The sequence below is a fragment of the Antechinus flavipes genome, chromosome 3, assembly GCF_016432865.1.
Source record: "Antechinus flavipes isolate AdamAnt ecotype Samford, QLD, Australia chromosome 3, AdamAnt_v2, whole genome shotgun sequence".
NCBI lineage: Eukaryota > Metazoa > Chordata > Mammalia > Dasyuromorphia > Dasyuridae > Antechinus > Antechinus flavipes.
In genome coordinates, this window is record NC_067400.1 from 444,134,508 (window position 1) to 444,158,266 (window position 23,759).

Below are 23,759 nucleotides of genomic sequence, written 5' to 3' on the forward strand. Positions count from 1 at the left end.
ATATTCAGTATGCTGTAATGATGTAATTGTACTAAGGTATATAAAGGCTGAGAAGAACTGGAAATAATTCATTCCATCTTTGACCAGCTTTGTGGTGGCTGTCCTGCTCCTTCACTCCTCCACTAAGACTAAGGATTCAGGCTGATTTTGAGGTCCTTCAGAACGCTAGCCCAAACATTGCACTCAGCCACTGTCTTTATTTTTTTGCAAAAATATCATGTTTTATATCTTTTATACAAATCTAGTTTCTTTATATAATTTTTGTAAAAAATTATTTATGTATTTATTTAATTTTGTGGTTGGAGATAGGGACTATAGAAGATTGAGGATGATGGAAGTTCTATAAACACACTTAAGTAAGTAATCCAAATTCTGAAAGGAGAATAATAGCTAAGTGATGGGCTAAAATGCATTACAATAAGTATAGAACAAAATAGATATTCAATAAATATAGAATAATAAAATCAATAAATATTCAAATATCCCATGAATATGCGGAAAGGAAAATAGCAAGTCTGCTTGCCATAATGTTCATGTTATTATTACTTGTCTCTAATATCATCATTAAAAGAAAGTATTATTGTATCTTTAAGAAATGCTTGTATTTCTATGAATCCACATTCAAATTTGTACTTTGCCCTATCACTTTTTCTCTAGAAGTGCTTAATTTGTCTATATCACTAGAATTATACCTAACTTTTCCATCTTTAAATTTAAAAAAATGCTAAAACTTTATATCTTCTATTCCCCCATCAGAATTTGGCACCTGAATGAGCTGGTGCACAGTATATCTCCCATTCAGAAAATATTACCTTAATAATGCTTTGTAGAACAACTGAGGGCTACTTCTAATTAGTAGAGACCTTTAGTCAATAACATGCTCCATTAACCAAATAATAAAAGTAGTCTTACCTTACACCATCTCCTTTTTTTTTTTTTTTGAATAAGGAAAAAATTGTATTGAGAGCCAGGCACTATACTAATTAAGGGGGATTCAAATGGAAAAGTGAGAAATTGGAAAGGGGTGGAGGAAAGGGGGTTAATAAGAAGATATATAGAAGGGGCACAGGGCACCAGCTTTTGCTGGACCCTCCAACTTTAAGACTTTCTGACATTTAATTCAGGCTCTTTTTGCTACACTAATGTCATCAGTCCTAGGCCCCAGTGCCTGTTTTATGCGATTTCACTGTTGACTTAATGCTCTGAAGGACAGAGGTTAAAAGTCAGGGAGAAGTGAGAAGAGATCATGATGGTCAGGGGAGGTTGTTTTCTTAGCAACAAGTGATGTACAGATTTTCTTTATATCCTATTCCTTCATCCCAGCCCTTTTGTCCCCTTTCCTGTGTTACTTTCCCTATCTTTTCTATCTCCATCCATCAGAATTCAACTGGAAATTTCTGCTTCCAGATATACACCCATTCTATTTTCAATCCCTCAAAGCATTTAAAAAGCGTTGCTAAAATTAAAACAAAGCTTCCTCCTTTGGGGTCCTATCTTGAAAGACTAACATTTACATACATTATTATATTTAATTATCACAAGAATCTCGTAGGTACAGGTAGGTACAGCAACTATCTTCAATCCTGTTTTGTAAATGAGGAAATGGCTTGGAGGTAATATTACTTGTAAACAATTACACAACAGTTTGGTAGTATCAGAGGAGGCATTAGAACTCCAGTTTTATTGGCTTTCAAGTTCAAACCATTATCACCTGTGCCCTAGTCATTCTTAAAATTCTCTAATTTGACCATGTTTGGGAACCCATAAAAGAGATCAACTGCCTTCACCTTCATTGTTCAGTTCACTCCTAGCTATACAACCAAAGGTATGTCAGAGAGTCCACCATCTCCTAATAAGGCATTCCCAACCCAAAAGTGTCCAGGCCTTATTACCTAACCTCTTTAAATATGCCCAATAGTGAATCTTACTCTCATCAGATTTGGCTCAAAAAAAGAATATTAGACATATTTGGTTTCACCTAAAAATTTCTCTCAATTATAGAAAAGCATGAAGGGAAAGGGGAAAAGGGAAGGGTTAGGCTAAATAGAAGGGAAAACAGAAATAGCAGGGGAAAGGAATAAGAAAGAGGGAGGGTCTGTAAAGGGGGAGAACTGCTTGAGGCAAGTAGTGCTCATTAGTAAAATATTGAGGAGGAGGGAAAGGGGAAAAGAAAAGAGAAAAGTATGATTTGGGGTTAATAAGATGTCAGGAAATACAGAATTAGTAGTTTTAACCATAAATGTAAATTGGGTGAACTCTCCCATAAAGCGTAAGCAGATAGCAGACTAGATTAAATATGCCCAATATCTAGTTATCTTCTAGTGTATTAGGATTACAGTTAGATTATCCTTTTCTTTATTGCTTTTTATTGGATTCTACTGTCTTATCGATATCCTTGAAGATAGAGATGTCCAAAGTAATGTCTAATGGCCAAATCTCCCCAAGTCTGCCAGAACCAGATTAAAATGTAGTTGTGAAATATTTGACAAAATAAATAAAAATACAATAGCTCATATGTGGCATTAATATATGGCTAAGTCAATATGTGTCCTCCTCCCCAGGAAGCCATATGTACTATTTAGGGCTTCTTCCTTACCGCTTTCTATTTGAGTCTGATAATCTAATTCACTTGCATATCATGGTACCACCTTCCTGATGTCATGGTCCTCTTGTAGAACAAAGGACAAACAACAATAATAACAATAATATTTAAAGCAAGTTATTAGGTTTGGTTTTTTTTTTCATTTTTTTTTTTTATAGTTGAGATCAATGTTCTTGTTTTTTTCTCTTTGACTGTAGATGGCTGATATTGAGCTAGGTAATCTCATGGGGATTATGGCCACTTGTTTTCAAATCTTGAAACACTAGATTTAGAAAAAAAAAATCTCTTTAGAAAAAGAGTATTGATCCCTTTAAGGAACTCAAAGTCTAGGGGCTTGGAATAGAACTAAGGTGAGCTTATGAGAAAGCTTGTTTGTGCTACAGAATATCAGCAGAAATAGCAAGACATTGTTCACAAAAGCGTTCTATTCCTCTCATCCATCTCTCTGAAGACCATTCAATGTTTGCCATCCAAAGTACTACTAATAGGGACACTAATATGTGTCAAAGGATGACACATGTTAAAGTCTGATGCTCCCAGTATTTGAACTATTCTTCAAAACTGAATCGAGCATTTGGGGGAATTGCATAGTTTTCCAGGATACCAGTGCCCCTTTAGGAGTACCAAGGTACCATTTACTAAATTACTGCTTTGCTGAACTAACTTACTCACAGGAAATAGTTGTAGCCCTGGGAGAATATGAGTCATAATCACTTTTGTCCTTACGACAATAGTCAGCTTAAAATCTAGCTGTCCAAGCAAAAATTTCTGGAATGGACCCCTTCCTTGTTAATTTAAAATAAACATAGTTAGTTCCCTTCCAATGCAAAGGCAGTTGCTGAGAGTAAATTAGAGCTAGAGTGTCCAGAGTTATCTATCAAGGCAGAGCCTAAGTTAAGAAATGAACTTAGATTTCCTAACCCCAGTTTAATGTTCATTTAACATTGCACACCTGCCTAATTTAGCACCATGTATACAGTGGAATTTTAATAAATATTCATTATGTAATATACCTTTGCTATTGTTCTTTGATGAATACCAAACTAAATTTCCATATTATGTATCTGTCTCATTTGTGACCTAGTCTATATGATTATACATTCTATAATCAAATCAGGTTTCTATAAAACCTGATTGTTGACTATAATGGGTATTAATTTTTAGTTTATACTATTATATACTATATATGCTTATTTTGTTTCTCATAGGAAATAACCTTTGAATTGGAAAGGACAGAGTAAAGACAATGATGGCTAACATTCATCTAGCACCTTAAAATCTGTAAAGCACTTTATAGATATTATTTCATTCAAGCATTATAATGACCCTATTATTATCTTATTATCTCCATCTTACAGATGAAGAACTGAGTCTAAGAGAAAATAGATGATCTGTCCAGGGTTTCAGAACTAGTGAATGTTAAATTTAGAGGAAATTAGGTTTACATGATTTTAAGTCTGAGTCTCTTATCTACTTTGTGCCAACACCTTTCTGAACAGAAATGATTAAAAGGAAGATGATACCCAAGATAAACAGAAAGATTGCAAGTTGTCTTTAATAAATTAAAGCTACCAATACCAGTTTTACTAATGAGTCCTAAAAGATTTGGTAGATTTGATTGCTTAGTAATTTTATAATGTCTGAATGCTCATGTAAAACATGGAACCAGATAGATAATTTTCGAAGAATGGAAGACTATACTATAGACCAAAGAACTTGTCTTAAGACTCCTGATCAAATATAAAATGTGTCTTATTAAAGGGAAGAGAGGAAATGAGGCATAGTGGATAGAAAGGTAGCACAGAAGTCAAACTTTAATTGTATGACTTTAAGTCTGATCTTTGTCATATGCTGTTTATATTGCCCTGGACATAGTCCTCAATTAGCTTTACAATATTACAAGCAAAATCTTGGAAGAAAAGATTTGCATTGAGTACTTAGGGGTCAGAATGAACAGATTGTTGAATTGTGAAATTAGGAAGGAGAGCCAGAGGCCTGAGATTCCTTATCTATAAACTAATGCCAATTATAGACCACAGCCAGGTTTTATAGAATCCTGATATGAGGGGGAGGGGGGGAAATAAGGCCTATATTTAGAAAAGCATGATAGAGATCTCTCCCTTTTTTTCTCAGTAGCATCTTTAACTTTTTTTTTAACCACTTAGATGTTTTTATCACATTCCTCTGAGATAAACTAGATTCTCTACATAAATGGCACCTTTTCAGAATATAAGCATACTTTTGGAATAAGAGAGCCTAAGAAAATCTAATGCTGAAATAGATAGCCAAGAAAAGTTTTGACCTTTTCCCAGGAGACTCTGGAGACAACAGTATTAATATCTATTTTCCAGAAATGGTTCTAAGGAAGCCCTTTGCCAAAGAAGCAGAGACACAGAATAATTGGTAATAGCTCAGGGAGTCTAACATTACAAGTCAGCTCTTGCTTTATTCATTCAATAAGGTCATCCACATAACCTTACTCTGGATTGTATAAGGCTTTTAAGTTTGCTTGATTCCTGGGTTTACATGTTATGGAACTTGATATAGAATGGAAAACCAGAGATGTAGTTAGTCATCAGGTCAGTTCTAAGGTTGCTATATCCATAAAAATACATGGCCATGTATCTTTATGGCAACCTTACACTACCACCATATATTTGCTTTCTTTAAAGCATAAAAATGAATCTCAATTTGTAATTCCACATTTCAAAGAGTATGCCTCTTACCAAGATTGCACATAATAAGTAACATATCATTTCCCCTATAATTTCTTGAGTAATGAGGGAATATTGGAACATCTTAGATGTGATTATACATTCTTTCCAATTCTAATAGCTTTGCTGTGTTTTTATCCTGTATCCAAACTTTATTCCATAGGAACTGGAAATGGCATGGACCAGGGAACTATAAGATTCATGCATCTAGCCTGAGCCTTATATCTTACACTTGGGCACTGTATATAATCTGTTGATGTTTAAGATTTCTGGTGGGAGAGCATGAGGTTAAAAGTGCTAAGGACATATGTGTAATTATCAGTCATTGGTAGTTAGGTGGTTTGGATACCACTACTTTGATAGATATTAGTTTTATTTCTGCATTACAGAAATATAACAATGATTGGTGGATAGGACGGCTGGTTAAAGAGGGCTGTGAAATTGGCTTCATTCCAAGTCCACTTAGACTGGAGAATATCCGAATCCAGCAAGAGCAGAAAAGAGGACGTTTTCATGGAGGGTAAGGTTCTGTCTCCCTTATTCAAATTGTCTTATGCCAAAGGAAAATCAGGTAATTTTTTTTTTATTCAAGTTCTAATTTTAAAATGCACAGTATTTTTTTTTAAAAAACCAAAATTCACCTGATATGCAAGACTTGCTTTGTGAAACCTTACCTGAAAGGGATCCAAACATCTCAAGTCCTTAGCACTCTTCCCAACTATGTGCTAATTATAGTCTTATAATTCCATTGGAGATATTTGAAATTTTGTGACTAAGTCTATATTTGCATGATCACAAAAAAAAAAAAATCATACATGGTGTCAAAAGCTTCATCAGATTATTTTGTTAGGTGGTAAAGCCTTACTTGCCTATTTATCCATTTAAATAGCCTATAATAAACCACATTGGCCAAATGTTATAATTTTTTTCTAGTCACCTTTAAATGGCTGGACAAATAGGCAGACCACCAAAAGTAATGGATAGCCAAATAATGTAAGGGCACTATTTGTCCACTCAAAGTTTTTCTGAAATGTCTGGCTAAGAAAATTAAGAATTTAGTTAACTTTGTGAAACCAAACTTTAAAAAAAGACCAGAGGAGAAAGAGTACTCTTATTTGTGAGACAAATGTTTAAAACCTTCACAGAAAAGCAAAAAGTATTAATAGACCTGTCTGTGTTAAGTTCCTACAATCACTGAAGCATTGTATGTGTCACTATTTTTGAATACCTTAAAATAGAATCAATATCACTCCTTTCTCTACCTATTTCCTCCATCTCCTTCCTCTGTTGGAGCCTTCTTTAAACTGTTTGGAATCCCATGTTATTGCTTTAATAGTAACTTGATTAGCAACAAGAAATATAGAAAAGTCAGAATGAGAAATAAAATGCTTTCTTCCATTGCTACTTTGATTATTCTTTCTAGTATGCACCATGATTGTCTTTGGTAATATTTTCTAAACCTTTTTTATGGTGAAGGAGAAGAAGTAGGAAGATATATTTTCTGGGATTGGGCAAAATAATATTTTACTGGGTGTACATGGAAGTACTCTTAGAAATTCATTTTAGGTAAACAAACTTTTAAATGTATGCCTAATCATTGCATGTCTAGTGCTAAGCACTGAGGTCACATTGAAAGTATGACTTTTGTGGTTTTCATTGAGAGAGTAAGGCATTTTTATTTTGGCCTATGTTTTGGCACACTGAATGGAAATGCTAAACCTTAACTAAGCAAGCATATACATTAAAATGTATACTTATAAGATGGTTTATTACTCCTAAGTATTCTCACAGAAACCAAAAATGAAATGAAGGTAAACAATGATAAATTAAATACTTCCATAACTCCAAAATTTTCTGAAAGAAGGAACCATGCCCTATTTATCTTTGTATCCTACTATCACCTGTGTATATAGGTAATAAAAGCTTCATAAACACTATTAAATGATAATCCCACTACATTAAAAAAATTATTTTCAAAGGTTAGCTAAAAGTCTATTGATTATAAATAAATTTGTTTCTTTCCCCAGAATTCCATTATTCTAATAAAAAAAATAAATTTGGAAACATAATTGAGGTTTGATTGCACAGGATTTGATTTGTTGAATTCATTAGGATGAATTCTGGCTCTGTCTTGAGAATTGTGTTACATATACTTCTTTGATTTTATCCTAGGAAATCAGGTGGAAATTCTTCTTCAAGTCTTGGAGAAATGGTGTCAGGAACATTTCGAGCAACACCCACATCAACTGGTAGGGGTATTATTTGAACACCTATTAGAAATTATTCTTTTCTTGAAATTTCAAAATAAATGAAAGTGCTTTTTAACTAATTCAGAAAAGTTTTAGAAGGTCTGATTTTTTTCTGATGTTTTCTTTTTATTATGTAATTATGATACTCTTTTTCTTTTTTTTTAACTTAACTTACCAATAATATTAAAAAAGAACAGAATGCCACAACTGTAAAATAACTATGACTGTCTTATTGACAGCCCAGAGGTAGGACCTCTTAATACATCTAAGATTATCAGAAATAGGTCCTTCATCTAATTCCAAGCTCAAAAGACTTAGAGGTTTTTTTAAATAGAAGAATTTCTAGAAGAAAGAAATGGAAAGTTGTGGATTTTTTAAAGAGGAAATACTCTTAACCAAGTCTCAAAATGAAAACTTAAAAATAGCTGTCATTGCTTAAGGTATCCCTCACAAATTTACAAATAATGAAGAGGGAGGGCAACTATTTTCAGAAACTAAAATGAATTCTGGAATTGATAGGGGCAGGATGAGAGGCAGTGTGTTGGGGATGTATTCATACATTGGAGACAACTGACAGACACAGGAGTTTTTCTCCTACTTCTTGTACCTCTCTCTTTCTACATGCTCATTTCTGTTCTGATTCAGCTCAGATACAGGGGAAGTAGCAGGATGAAGAAAGATAGTATTTCAAATTTAGACTAGTTATCTCAAAGGTCCAATTTGGCTGATACAAACCCCAGCTGATATCTCTGAAGAACCACAAGGAGATATAATTGTAGCTAGAACACCTTTAGTTTATCAAGTAAACCCAGACTAATCCAAGTGATCCTGAACTAAAATTATCTTCCTTTCCTAAAAACCAAGTTGCATCCCTGGCTTAGTCAGAAAACTGCTTAGAACTTCTGGAAATTCTTCTGCTTAGGTCTTACCAGGGCTGGCCCCGAACTTTCAGACACAGTATGAATTAACAGCCCACTTACCTCCTTGTATGAATAGAATAGGGCATAAGGTAGCATACTATTTATGTGTTCTGTTCTCCTTTACATTTCACGAAGTGGAGAACATCAGCATAAAAATTTAATCACTTTTTCATGTGATCTTTGCCACAGATTAGTAAACCAAAAGAATTATGAGAAAGAAATTAATATATTTTCCCCATCATTTAATATCATCTATTATCATTTAAAGACAGTACATATTTTGATATAGTTCTCGTTGTTGTCTTTTAGCAAAACAGAAGCAAAAAGTGGTAAGTTGTGTTTTTTTTTTTAATTATTCAATCTATTGTTGGTCTGCTTGCCTGATATAAGTTTCACTGATCTGATCTGTTATTACGTGAGGGATGTTTCCCTCCTCAGCAGGAAACTGTGATGATATCTTAGTGTTTGAACTGGAAAGTGGAAACTTGTGTTACTGTTGAAAAATTTTTAGTTATTTTCATATCTGGTTACCAATTAAAAATCAATGTTTTTCAGACGGAGCACATCCCACCTTATGATGTTGTGCCATCCATGAGGCCTGTTGTGTTAGTGGGGCCATCACTGAAAGGTTATGAGGTATAAATGTCAGTGTATTGTTTAACCATTCTTCTTCTAAAACATAGAACACTGTCTTTTGGGTCTAGGTCTTCTGGGTATTCAATCCTGTCATTAAGCATTCATTGATTACTGTTGATCATCCATGATGTAAGGATAAATAGTCAAATTTGTGTTCTATTCAGGTCCCTCTGCTTTTTTTTCCCTGTCTCTCTTGTTTCTTCATTTAACCCTTTAGAAAGACCTTCCAGGGAATATGAAAGAAGATATACTAGCAGGATGCTCTTTTGTTAGCCTTTTTGACAGCTGTAATCAAAGATTAAATTGGGCATAGAAAGGATACATTAATTTCCTGTTGATAGCATTTATTTGTAAGCCCTTTTCCTATCACCATAGAAAACTGAAAATCAATTTCATGAGGAATATACCAACAATCACCACCCAGCAGTTCCAAATCATCTTGTAGGTGATATCATAAAAGTACCCTTTGTGAGGTCCTTTGGAAGCAATATTCAGATACTATCATGGGATTGAATTTCTTTATTTAAAATAATAATAATAATATCAAAAATGCTGGCATAATTTTAAAGTAGGTCAATTAAATATCATTAGACATAAATAAGGACTTTTACTTCATCAATGTTTTTAAAAATTGAATCAATTTTGATCCTTCCATTTAAGAAAGGGAAATTGCATAGTGAGTAGCACACCAAAATGGAAATCTCAAAGTACAGAATTCTTACTGCTCTTTTGGGGACAGAAATAAACATTATTGTTCTCTTCTTCTATTGCTATTTGGAGATCTGGGGATTGCTGATGGGACGGTGCATTGTGGATTTTTTGGCCACTGATGTTTCACTAAATAGACATTACCTTAAAAAACTCCTAAACTCTTTGTAGCTTTTAAATTTCCCTTAAATAAACCTTACCAATAAGAAGAATGATGGGGTGTTTTGGGCCAGGGCCAGCACCTACATATAAAAAATAGTTCTATGGTTTACCCAGTGGTTTTGCCCTAGTCCCTGTCAAGGAGTTCTGGGATAGGTAACTGAATCTGGAATAATTCATGCCTTCATTTAGATGAGAACCTGGACAAAGTAGAAGTTTTAGAAAAAAAAATGAGAGAATTTTCCTTTTTTCAAGTTCAGTAAACATTACTAGCTTACCCCTATGTGAATAGAAAGAGCCAAGTATGAAAAAGGAGTAAATGAGCGTAGTTACACATAAAATGGCTTCCACAAGAGCTTAACTCTAATGGATTACTGGCTATGAAAGGGTCTTGGGTTACTGATAGAAAACATCCTTACATTCTGCCTCTTCTCTCACATTTGATTTCTTTTTCTCCCTCTCTGTCAATACTTGTTCTTTCTTTCTTACTTCCACAAAGGTGACAGACATGATGCAGAAAGCCCTTTTTGACTTCTTGAAGCACAGGTTTGATGGGAGGTGAGACATAAAGATTTTTTTTCCTTATCACTAAATGTGTGTGATGGTTTCTATTCCTATATAGGTTCCTTCTAGTACATAAATGTTATTTTAGTAAGTTTATTTGGTTATCAGAAAGGAATAAAAAATCCTGAAGTTCTGAAGTCTGAAATAAACTTTTTGTAGCCAAGCGCAAAATAATTCTATGGATGTCCATGAATATAATTACCTTTTTAAAGAATGTTTGAATAGTGCCTTTTTAAAATTTTGAATGGATTTTTCTTCCTGCCTATGATATCTTATATACAGAAAGCATATACACATACACACAGACATATATCCTACACATGGAAAATATACATACACATACACACTCACATATATGTGTGTGTATATATATATATATATATAAAGAGAGAGAGAGAGAGAGACATATATGTATTTTTATTTTAAAGCAAATAGAGCATGTGCTTATATACATACACATGTATGTATGTATATAAGCACATGCTCTATTTGCTTTAAAATAAAAATATTATTATAAGTTAGGATATTACCTATACCTTATTATAGAGTTCTTAAACTATGAGTTTAATTTTATATATCTAGTTAAACCTCTTAAGGTTAAAAAAAGATTAAAATGATTTATGTTTTTGTATATATATATGTGTGTGTGTGTGTGTGTGTATGTATTTATGTGTTATTTATTTTGTAACAAACAGACCAGAACTTCTTGATCCATATGACTCTTGTGACCTTAAAATAGTTACGTTGGTAAACTATATACTTATTCCAATTATACTATTGTAGCTCAAAAATTTTTGTAACTTTTCTTTTAGAATTGCTTTGACAGGCCGCAATTCTTTTCACTGTTATGGGTAACATAATATTTGAAGCAAATTTGGCTTTCTAAAATAGTTCAAATAATTTGGAGCACAATCTGATGAATATGACAGATGATCAGGCTGGATAGTAATATCATTTTTTATCCCAAATATTGCATGACTACAAAGACTGGTTTTCTTCTATGGCTTATAAATTGGTTGGTGAAAAGTAACTTTCAAAGAGAAGTTCCAGAAAGGTTCTAAACAATGGCAGCATTGTTCAAATAAGTATGTAACTTCCTAAATTATATATGCCTGTGTGCATGTGTATAAAGATAGGACTATATGTATTTGAGAGTATAAATTCTTGTATATTTTGTTTGTTCAGTCTATTCCTGAATGTATCTTCCATGGCATCTTAGCAATGTCACTATATTCTGAGCACTAAAATATTTGGTCACTTACTAGCATGAGAAATTAAAAAAACAAACTATGATATAGAAAAGGAATAGTAGAAGACTCTATTTTAGAAGGAAGTGACAAATTAGTTCATTTTCAATTGATTCAAAATATAAAGCTCTTCTTGCACAATGGAATAATGGAATAAGCTTCAAGTAAAAAGAATCACACACAGCATTGAAGAGTTATCGAGAATGGAAAGAAAATTTATAAGATTAATACAGAGAAGCCTGCATAGACACTTTTAAGTTTTTAAATGGATTAAATATATTTTTGAAAATAGATTAAAATTAATAATGGCAAAGGTGGATACTTTAAGGAAATCACTATAATGATTTGATAACTCTTTGATTGCTAGTATGTAAATATTTATAAGAACAAAAACATTCTAATTGTCTTTAGTATAATACCAGGCATACAGTAGGTGCTTCATAAGTGTTTATTGGATAAATGGAAGATTTTAACACTCCACAAGTTTTGGGAACTACTGATTCTGGATAATAGAATGGTAATAGATCTTCCTCAAATAAAGCAAGATTTTTAAAAAATTGTTTTCAGTCTGATAAATTAGAACTCTTTAATACTAATATTGGAATTAATATTCCATTGAATACTAAGACATTATCATGATGGCAGTGCCATATATAGCACTTCTTTATTGGTTTCTCATACATTTCATAAAAATCTAAGATGGGCATTTCCCCAAGGTTTTTTATTTGGTTCTTTATTCTTTCTAGTCCTTCTTGGTTTTCTGTCTTCTTTACAAGCTCATTCATTCCCTTGGCTTCCACTATGCACATGATTCTTGGTTAAATTTCTTTCTTCAGTTGTATCTCTAAATGTTTCTCAATTAGGTAGCAGAGTAAATAGAACACTAGGTCTGGAGCCAAGAAGCTCTTTGTTCAAGTTTAGCTTCAGACATTTATTAGCTATGTGATCCAGAACAAATCACTTCATCTCTGTTTGCCTCAGTTTTCTCATACATAATAATAATTGTATCAACTTCACAAGGATTTTGTGATGATCAAATGTGAAAATATTTGTAAAGTGCTTGGGATGCTAAATAAAAGTTAGCTATTTGTTATTACTGCTACTTATTATTATTATCATTTCTGACTTCTCCTTAATGCGAGAATCAAATTTTCAAGTGGCTACAGAACATAAAGCATCTTACCAGTATATCAAAATGTTAAAAACCAGGCTCATGGGGCAGGTAGGTGGCACAATGGATGGAGCACCAGTCCTGAAGTCAAGAGGACCGGAGTTCAAATCTGATCTCAGACACTTAACACTTCCTAGCTGTGTAACCACAATTGCCTCAGCAAAAAAAAAAAAAAAAAAAAAAAAAAAAAAAAAAAAAGGCTCATTATTATTTCCCTTAAATTTGTCCCTCTTTTTGACTTTTGCTTACCATTTCTAATGTCACAAAATTATTCACCCATTTGAAATGTGGTATAATCTTTGAGTCTTTTCTTCTCTTTTTACATTAACATTGCCAAATCTCAATTTTATGTAAATAATATTTTTCAAATCTGTCCTCTCTCTATTCTCATTACCATAATCCTTGTACAGATGCTTCATACTGCCTTGCTGAATAGTCTTCTAACATCTTCTACCTTCATTCTCTACTCCTAATCCATTCTTACTTAATATATTTTCTAGGTCATAAAATTCTTCTGCTCAAAAAACTTCAGTGAATCCCCAAAGCCCACACAGTTACATTGAAACTTTTTTTTTTTTTTTTGGCACTGAATTAGCATCTAAGGCCATAACCTAGAGCTATCTTACCTTTACAGCATTTTCTCTCATGATTCTCTTGCATACACTTTACATTGACCACATTAGTCATTATCCCTCACATGTCTTGTGCTTTCCCAAGTGCATGCCTTCTCCTTTTCTGTTAAAATTTTTAATGGTATTAAATGGTTAGAAAGTAGGATGTATGAAAAAGAAGTTGTAATTTTGTAGCCAGAAATCAACCAACTATTTTCCTTCAACTATGAAACTATATGAAAAAAGAAAGATTGTTTATTTTAGAGATGTATTGCTAATCAGGAAGAATATTTTTAGAGAATCCTTCAACATTAAAATTTTCTATCAATCAGACCATAAAAGAAAGGAGAATTGAAATTTTTTGCTTGGATATCCAGAGGTCCTGATGATAGGATGGCATATACAGTGAAGTAGGAGATGGATCAGAAAGCATCAGAAAATATAGTTATCATAGAATGTGAAATTAATTATGAAAAATCCTTTGAGGGAAAGTCTTGGCTTAAACTGTAGGTAGCAGAGATGGCTAAAGATGGAGATCAGAGAGAGGTCTCACTTTAAAATAATTTTAATTTGTAAGATTGATGCAAGGGTGGAATTTTGATAATAACTTTGTTAAGAGGGAATTTGTGAAGGCCTTGATAAAGAAGAACTACTTTCTGATTATGGTTTCCAATTCTCTTCCCTGTTTTATATTCCATTTGGTTTATCATTTTATATTGGGCTAAGACAGCTGGCTGAGTTGTATGTTGCCAGTTAATAAAAAAAGAAAACAGACATGCTTTAATAAGAATTAGACAAAAGAGCAATGTTGCTGAAGGTTTCTATAGAGTGATGTAGCAAAAATATATGTTGCTGAAGAAATAAATAATTCATTGACTAGAATGTAGCTAGATTGAACAAAGTAAAGTTGAAAAAAATTCAATTATTCATTCCCTCTCCAAAATCAAAGAAGCAATTGGTCATCAAGATTCTCTTACTTAGTATGACAGCTTGTTATCTTAGAAAATAATCAAACAAATCTAATTGAAATAATATGGTTTTAATATTAAATCATTAATAAATGATTAATAGACTGTCCCCAAATTCCATAAACCAAATTGTCTTTTGTTATTACCTTAAAAGTGTTCAGCATTAAGTTAGTATATAAAGTTTGTAAATAATGACATTATTGTAGCTGTTGGTAGAGTTGTATTATGTAGAAATTTGGAGGAATGTCACAGAATAGTTTTAGGGGGAAAAAAAAGGTGTTATATTAATACAATTGAATTTCTTGCCAGCACTGTACTCATTACTAAAGAGGAAGAATGGAGAGGATATTTGATCTTGGAGGCAGGAAGTCTCATACTTAATAGCAATGTGAATCTGGGCAAAGTGTATAAAGCTGCATGCCCCAAATTACAGAAGAGTTGTGATGTGCTTGGTGGAGGAAATTTCCATTCTGAGAAGATGTAATTATATAAAATAAACAATAATGGAGAGCTGTATTTTTACTTCTTTGTTGTTCAATTAAAGGGTTCCCTCCGTTCTGTCCTGCTTTCTCTTTTTAACTAAAGCCCAGCACCTATTAAATAATATTTTTTTTTCTTTCTGGTGTTTACTATATTGTACCTGGGTTATATATAGTGTGTCAAGTGTTTGCTGAGTATTATGTATGAAAATCACTTACAGCCTAGCCAGGTTTTGACTCATTATTCTATTCTATGTTTCTGTTAATAGGATATCCATTACGAGAGTGACAGCTGACATTTCTCTTGCTAAGAGGTCTGTCCTAAATAATCCCAGCAAGAGGGCAATAATCGAGCGGTCAAACACACGATCCAGCTTAGGTAAGATGTTCATATGTTCTGTATTTCTCCAATATGAGTTTCTAAATCAGAATGGCACATGCTGATTTTGTGAATGTCTTTTCCAAGTCACATGCTATTCAAATCATTGAACTATACATAATGCCAGCACCTGAAAGGAGAGACAGTTGCAGGATATAGACCCAGTCAATTATTTAATTAGTAGCCTAGTAGGAAGGGCCCTTGAGTGAGCTCAAATTTTAGAACCATTTAAAAGGATCCACAGGAAGTCTCACATCTCTTAGCCTTGCTGTGTTCCATTTTCCCCAACTTTTCAATAAAACTAATGATACCTATCTGATACTTAACTTACAAACAGGTAAGAAATAAAATGAAGTGTGAAGTTCTGTTAAATCCTTGAAAGAAAGGCTAGATAATAAAGTATTCTTGGTATTGCTACTACTTCTAAATATGTGTGTATGTGTTTTGGTTCAAACTTATCATTTGTTCTGTGGTGACTTCCTCCATTAATGCAGATTGTCAGCTGATTAGCAATTTATAGTTTTAGTTTATATTTATATAAATATAAATTGATTACTATAATCTCTAAATATAGTAATCTATAGTTTATAGGGTCATCTGAGACATTGAGAACTTATGTCATTTGCCCAGCATCACAAAACCATCATTTAAGGAAGAACGTTATAGTTAATAGAATTGGCCTTGAAGCCTAAAAAATGGATTCAGATCCTACCTTTGACACCTTCAATCTATGTGGCCATGAGTAAGTGATTTAATTTCCTTGGGCTGCAGTTTATTCATCTGAAAAATGAAGGACTTCTACTGATGACCTCTGAGGTCCTTTCCAGCTCCTTACAACTCCAAGGACAGCCCTCCAAACATCATACCATGGTGCCTCTCTAACAATTATGTAACACACTAAATGTTAATAAGAAAAATTAGTTACTAACATGCAAGGAATTTAGACATGTTTACACATGTCATCAATGTATCTTGGAAATCAATTTTTTTAAAAAGTAAGTTTTTTGTGATTAAGCTCTTTATCCATTATCACTAGTGTTGCCAAAGTCTATGTCCTACAGTTCCTTCCTCCGATGAAGAAGATGAAACTCAGACCATAAACCAATCCTGAGGAAACAAGAGTATATTCTACTCCTTTAACCAAGTGGTGTAGCAAAAATACACTTGAGTTCTCCCTTAAATTAGCATTTAAAATTTGGTATTCTCTGGCTCCAGCATTGGAAAAGAAAAGGAGAATCAATCTCGATTCTACAGACCATTCTCAGGAATGAAATGAAGTTTTAATCTTTATTAGTTTGGAGGGTTATATTCTTTCAACCATCTGAACACTTCAGTAGCAAACAGTTCTGGTTGTCAACATGGAAACATTTGAGGTCTTATGGAAATGACTGTACATTATGACTGTACACTTTCATTTTTGAAGTGAGAATTAAGAGAAAATTAACATTTTTATCTAGGACCATATATGTATCTGGTCACTTTGACTGGGAAGTTAAACCTTCCTTAGGATCCCTCAGTAGCCCTTATAATCATGTGGCCCATGAAATAAATTTGATTGATACTTTTATTTTAAGAAGTTTAGAAATTTCTTTATGTATGAATCTGTTACAATTCTTCTTCATACCTATAACATGTAGATTTCTAAATGTGATTCTTCATTGGAACTACTTTCTCCTTTTTACAGCCTCTTCCCTATGATATAGTCAACCTATCTCTGCTTATACTATAATGAAATATGGATAACTTAGCTCTTCATGACCTTAAGAGACATTTCTCTCCTCTTACTATGAACTAAGACACAATGTCAAATAGACAGTTTGAGGATATTGGAATGGATACTCAGTAGAATATACTTACTTTTGTGTTGACCACATTGCTTATGAGAGAAGATATAGTAGCCACGACACAGTAGATGGGTTTTTGGAGTTTTAGAATTTTTTTTGTTCAATTGCATAACTTTTCATGACACCAATTAGAATTTTTTGGGGGGCAAATATATTGGAGTGATTTGCCATTTCCTTCTCCAGCTTATTTTACAGATGAGAAAACTGAGATAAACCAGGGGTAGATGGCTTGCCCAGGGTCAGCTAGTCAGTGTCTGAGACCAGATTTGAACTGCATCTTCCTAATTACAGATCTGGTGCTCCATCCACTGTGCAATCTCACTGTTTTGGAGTCAAGAATATTTGAGTTAAAATTCTCCCTCAAATGCTTGCTAGCTGTGCGATCTAGGTAAGGCCCTTAACTTCTCTCAGACTCAGTTTCCTCATCTATAAATTGGAAATAGTAATTATCACCTACTTTACAGGGTCATTTTGAGGAGCAAATGAGATAATCCCTGTAAAGTGCTTTGCAAACCTTAAAGTGCTATACAAAGACTAGCTTTTGTTCTTTTCATGCATTGAGTAAACAAAGTTCATATATCACCAGACTGTTTACATAGGAGTGTCTCTGTGTAATTCATTCCACTTAGGAAATGTAAAATTTATGGAAACATGTTCAGCCTTTTAGGTGCTCTACATAAAGCTATATCAAGATTTACACCTTAAAATAAATATAATTTGTAGAAAATTAGATCTATTCTAACATAGTCCTAACCATATGCCATGCCTATGTAAGCCAGTGGGATTATCATGCAAACAGTAAGTGAGAAACAAGCTTATGTGCCCTGAAGCTAACATGTATTGTGAAATAAATTGTGATATAATGGTTATAGTGCTAGACTCAGTCATCCAAGAGTGGATGACAATTCCATTTCAGACACTTAACTAGCTTTATGATCTGGGGATCAATCACTTCATTTCTTTGAACCCTATCTATAAAGGGAGGGCAATTGAGGTCCAAATCTAGCACCCCATTCATATCACATCACATTTTTCCCCCCTAAGAATACAAAATCGATGTTCACCATGCATATGAATTATATAAGCATATGAATTACATACATATAAATTCTTCTGGTTCCAGAATTGTCAAACAGTATTCTAAAATAGTACTTTCAGCTGGACATGGTGGTGCATGTTTATTCTATCTGCTGCTAGGGATTGAGGCTGCTGATCTTTCAAGCTCTGGAATATGTGGTTAAAGTGGGCTAAAGCTGAGTGGGAGTCCACACTAAGTTCAGCACCATTATGGCAAACTCCCAAGAGCATGGGACTATCAGGCTATCCAGGGAGCCATCAAGACTGCCATAAAACTCTCTGGCTGATCAATAGTGGAATTAGGTCCAAATGTGATCACTGCACTTCCATGCTGGGCAAAATAAGGGAGAGGAAGGAAAGGAAAAAAAGAGAAAAAAGTTGTTTTGGTATCAGATCAACTTATTTGTGTATGCTGGATATTTTGTACAAAGATTCTTTCAGTTTGGTACTTCTTTTTTGGGGATTCAGGACGAGGTGAGGAGTAGAATTATTATATCACATTTGGAGCTAAACAATCTGAAAATATAGTACCCAGTTACCTGTAGTTTAAACATAACCCATTCATTTATTTACTCATTTAGTGCCTTTGAAGTGTAAAACATTGTGCCAGGTGCTATGGGAAATGAAAAGATTAATAATAATAAATAACATTTGTAAAGAGCTTTGTTTTGCAAAACTGATTTATAAATATGATCTCATGTGATCTTCATAATAACCTTGAGATAGATTCTATTATTACTGTCATTTTTCAGATGAGAAAACTGAGACCAATAGAGGCTAAGTGACTTGCCCAGATTTACATAGTTAGTATGACTGTAGCAAGATTAAACCTCAAGTCTTCCTGACTGGAGTCAAGTCCTGCACTCTTTTTACTGTATCTAGATTAATAAAACAGAGTCTAATTTCTCAGAGAGTTTATTCTTTAGAGAGGGTAAAAGAAATTTACACAAGTACAATACAAGGTAGAATGGGGTAAGTGCAAAATGGAAATAGAAAATTATCTGCCAAATTTTTATATTTCAGATAAAGTCATATTGTTTTTACTGTTTTTGAGAAATATCAATCAGTAAACATGTATTAAGCACCTGCTATGTACCAGGAACTGTCCTGGAGATACAAAAAGGGGTAAAAGACAGTCCCTGTCCTCAAGGAGTTTACAATTTAAACATTCAGATTGTTTAGCAATGCTTACATTATAGATCTGTTATTTGAAAAATAACTAGGTTTTTATTTGACTAGATTTGAAAACATAGATTTAAAGGTAGAAATAACCTTAGAGACCATTTAATCCAAATCGCCTCTAATTTATAGACTTAAAAAAACTAAGCTTTGGAGAAGTGTTAGGATTTGAACCCTGATCCCTTATTGCTGATCCAGTGTTCCTCCTGTACCATTTTTGTCATTATTTACATACTGTTTCCTCTCATGATGATCAAGCTTGTTGAATGAGCTATAAAATAATGGACAGATAGAAAAAGTGTAAAATATCCTAGCATGTATTGTTGCCAGACTGACTAGATGACAACAGTTTTACTGAAAGTAAAAATTTAAAAATGGGAATAGCTTTAACCTGTTGTTTCTATTTCTCTTCTTAGCTGAGGTACAAAGTGAAATTGAAAGAATCTTTGAGTTGGCAAGATCTTTGCAACTTGTTGTCCTTGATGCAGATACTATCAACCATCCAGCACAACTTATAAAGACTTCCTTAGCACCAATTATTGTCCATGTTAAAGTTTCATCTCCAAAGGTAATTAGGTCATTTCTTTATCAAGGACAAAGATTTATAGCTTAAAGTCTATAAACATCTTTTAAAATATTTTTAAAAACTTTATTTAAAAATAGTTGGGATTTCTTTGCAATCTAATGTATGTTTTTTTATGCACTGAAAAACATTATTCTGAAAAGGGGTATGTAGACTTAATTTACCAGAGTGCCAGGATGTGAGTGGGAAAGATGATACACAAAAGTTTAAAAACTAATAATCTAGGAGAAAAAGATTTTTCTTTGAAAATAATTCCTTCCCAGAATTTCTTATGGGCAAAAAGGATTAATTATTTTCCCAGACACACTTAATGATTATATATTGAAAACCCACTGAATGTGTAAATTTTAGATATTTAGGGATAAATAATCTCTATCTCTAGTAAATAATCTCTATCAAAATATTATAGACAGATGGATGGATAGATGGATAGATGGACAGACAGAGACACATAGATATTAGATAAATGAATGATGGATAAGTAAAATGTATATCCAAATATAGATATGTCCATATGTACACAGCAGTTACCAAAAAGAACTTGGAAAGAGTGGGTGGTTCCAAGATATTGTTCAGCTCTTCAAAAATCTTCCTTTGACCTACATTCACTCTGAAAATGGTGGAATACATTAAGTGAGTGAATCTAAACTTCACAGTTCAATAAAATCAAGGAAAATATAGTGTTTGACCATTTCTTCAAGTTTTATGTTTTAATGCTGACCAAGATCATAGTATGCTATTATATTGCCATGTATTTAGATGACTACTAAAATATTAGCAAGAGCTAGGAAAATCTTAAGAGTCAAAAATTTATATCTTTTGGATTAATGTTCCTTCTCCTTAAAAAAAAAAAAAAAGATGGTACTGTTAAAAAAAATGAGACATTCTTTATTCTTGTGTGAAACTTATAGGTATAGATCATTAGACTTCTGGAAAGGACTATTTGAGAGAGAACTATTCCAGTAGGTATTTACTGATTACCTGATGTGTTACACTATGACAGTTTAAACTATACTGACTCAAGTCAGGAAATAACCAAGTCACATTTAGAATTTTATTATGCTCAGGTGAACATAGTAATACTGAGTTTTAAAGCCATTGTCCTATGTTATAAGTACATGTTTAAATATCTATCTCAGCATGTAAACGATTATTTAATTTAAAGGTCACATTGGCACACTTGTGATTTGAGTTTCTATCTCCAATACAAAAGGAAACAAAAATATGAAGTTATGTCTTTTAAAAATAACAATAATAACCTAAGGAAGAGGAAATTTAACATTTGAAGGAAAGCTAAATCATACATTATTGTAGCACTCTTTCACCTGATTAAAAAATGAAAAATGTTTATCATCAATCCCATATGGCATGTGGGCCCCTTCTTTTGACTTCTCATTGAATAAATATCCATAGGTAACATTTTTAAATTTCTAAAAATGTCTTCCAATTTTAATTCTTCCCCTGTTGCTACATCTTGTATAATATAGACTTTTTATATCAAGTAATATCCTGTCTCTTTTTTAACATCCTCAGCTCATGGCTCAGAAGACTTAGCATGTATCTGCATAGATTCTCTGTCTCTAATACAACCTCCAACACCTAGTGGTTTCATCCGTATGTCAATAAGCACTAGGTTGAAAGCTAGTAATTATATTCCCACACTTCTCAATCTTTATTCTTTTAATAAGACATAGATTGAAGTGATAGACAAGAAAACAGATTTGAATATATGCATCTACTTTTAAAAGAGTTTCCATGCCATCTTCAGCAGTGAGATTTCTTAAAAAAAAAAAATTGTTCATGTGTGATGAACTACAAACAAATAAGCAGTACTGATGGAATGAGTTGAGCCATGTACACAAGATGCCAAGTTTCCTAGAATCATTTCATTGAGACCCCAACTGGGATATCTCTCAAATTTCAACACCACTTAATCCCTCTTAAAGAATGTCATCACCTTGCAAGTTTCATATTACCTGGGTCAAAATCTATTTGCCTTGTGTAAATTTACAGTCACAATAGAGTTATATTGGAATATTTCAATAAGTATCAGTGATAAGAGAAACAAATATGTTCCTTGATAATTGTCTGGTATAAAGAAAGCCATTAAAAATGTTGCACAATTGAAAAAACTCTAATGTGCATGTTGTGTGAGCATATGTTTGCTTCCCAAATACTCTTTCACCTTTGCAAAGTACCTTCTAAAATGAAAGGATTTAAACAGTGAATAGAGGCTTCAGAACACTTTAAGAATCAGATGCAATATAAACCAGAAGTTTCTCAAAACAGAAAAGATTGTACCTCATTTCTCACATATTATTTCATTTTCTGTCATATTTGAAGTCAAAGCAACAAGATCTGATTCTGTTTTTATTTTTGACAAACGTCTCCATGATGACTCTTAAGATTTGTGTGTTTTTCTATCAGGTTTTGCAACGGCTGATTAAGTCTAGAGGAAAGTCCCAAAGTAAACACTTAAATGTCCAATTGGTGGCAGCTGATAAACTTGCACAATGTCCCCCTGTAAGTACAATTTTGTTTAAATTATTCTTAACTGCTACATGGCATGCTGTTCCACATTTGGAATATTTTTCTGTGGACTACATTGTTGTTGTTGTTGTTTTAATCTGTTAGCCTGGTGGTAGCCATAATACACATGGATACAAGTTAATCACTTATTGGTTCCTCTGTTTGTTATCTCATTTACATTCCAGCATCTCTGTCTGTGGTGAATTAAGAATAGCATGCAATGGGCTTGGAGTCACGTGTTATCCCTGTTGACTTCCTTGCCTTGAGTACTTTTTGTTAACTTTTAAAGAAATCACTTGATTTCAGAAGAGAAATATGTATTTATAAAAAAAAAAAAAAGCAAAACTTTCTTTCAACTCTCCTGCCCGACAAAATGTTGGCAGGTATGAAAGAGTATGGGAAAAAGATGTAGGAAGACAAGAGTTCAATAGAGCAAAAGGGAGTTCTGTGGGTATCAGTTACATTGAATCAGATCCTTGTGCATCTAGAACCACATGGTTACAAGTTTGCAAAAAAAAAAAAAAAAAGACTATCTTGGAAAGAGCTGAGCATATTAGGAAGACCTAACCTGATCCCATGCTATGTACTCTCAGTCCTAGCAAGCTAATGCCTCCTGCCTATGTTTGCCAATTTCTTTGTACTTCAGCTCCTATAAACTTCAAAAGAGAATGATAAACCTCCTATTGATACACTTAGATGGCCAAATAGCTTTCACAGCAACACATATCTCCTTTTCCTAGGTAATCCTATGCAACAATATTTTCTTTTCCTTTCCCCAATCTTTCCTATGTCATCCAAATCCAAGAACAGTTCAGAAAATACCTGGTTCAGATGAGTGGTATGAAAACCATTTTAATTTTTTCTCAATAGTATTTTATTTTTCTAAATACATGTAAAGATAGTTTTCAGCATTCATGTCTAAAATTTTGTGTTCCAAATTTTTCCTTCCTCTCTCTTTCCCCAAAACAGCAAGCAATCTGATATAGATTAAACATACTAAACATATTTCCATATTTGTCATGTATGAGAAAAAACACAAAAAAGGAAAAGGAAACAGACAAACAAAAAAGGGTGAAAATCCTATGCTTCAATCCACATTAATATCCGTTGTTTCCTTTCTGGATGTGGATGGCATTTTCT

General features: G+C 33.1%; 1 protein-coding gene across 4 annotated transcripts in view; it reads left to right on the top strand.

Moving 5' to 3' along the window:
• CACNB4 (calcium voltage-gated channel auxiliary subunit beta 4) overlaps positions 1-23,759 on the top strand; it is a 339,488-nt gene that overhangs the window by 280,199 nt on the left and 35,530 nt on the right. For all 4 annotated transcript variants that reach the window (XM_051986404.1, XM_051986401.1, XM_051986402.1 and 1 more), the window contains 8 exons: positions 5,706-5,836; positions 7,489-7,565; positions 8,795-8,814; positions 9,041-9,121; positions 10,488-10,546; positions 15,298-15,407; positions 19,924-20,075; positions 22,518-22,613. In XM_051986404.1, the coding sequence (XP_051842364.1) occupies positions 5,706-5,836; positions 7,489-7,565; positions 8,795-8,814; positions 9,041-9,121; positions 10,488-10,546; positions 15,298-15,407; positions 19,924-20,075; positions 22,518-22,613 (726 nt within the window). The remainder of the gene's footprint in view (positions 1-5,705; positions 5,837-7,488; positions 7,566-8,794; positions 8,815-9,040; positions 9,122-10,487; positions 10,547-15,297; positions 15,408-19,923; positions 20,076-22,517; positions 22,614-23,759) is intronic.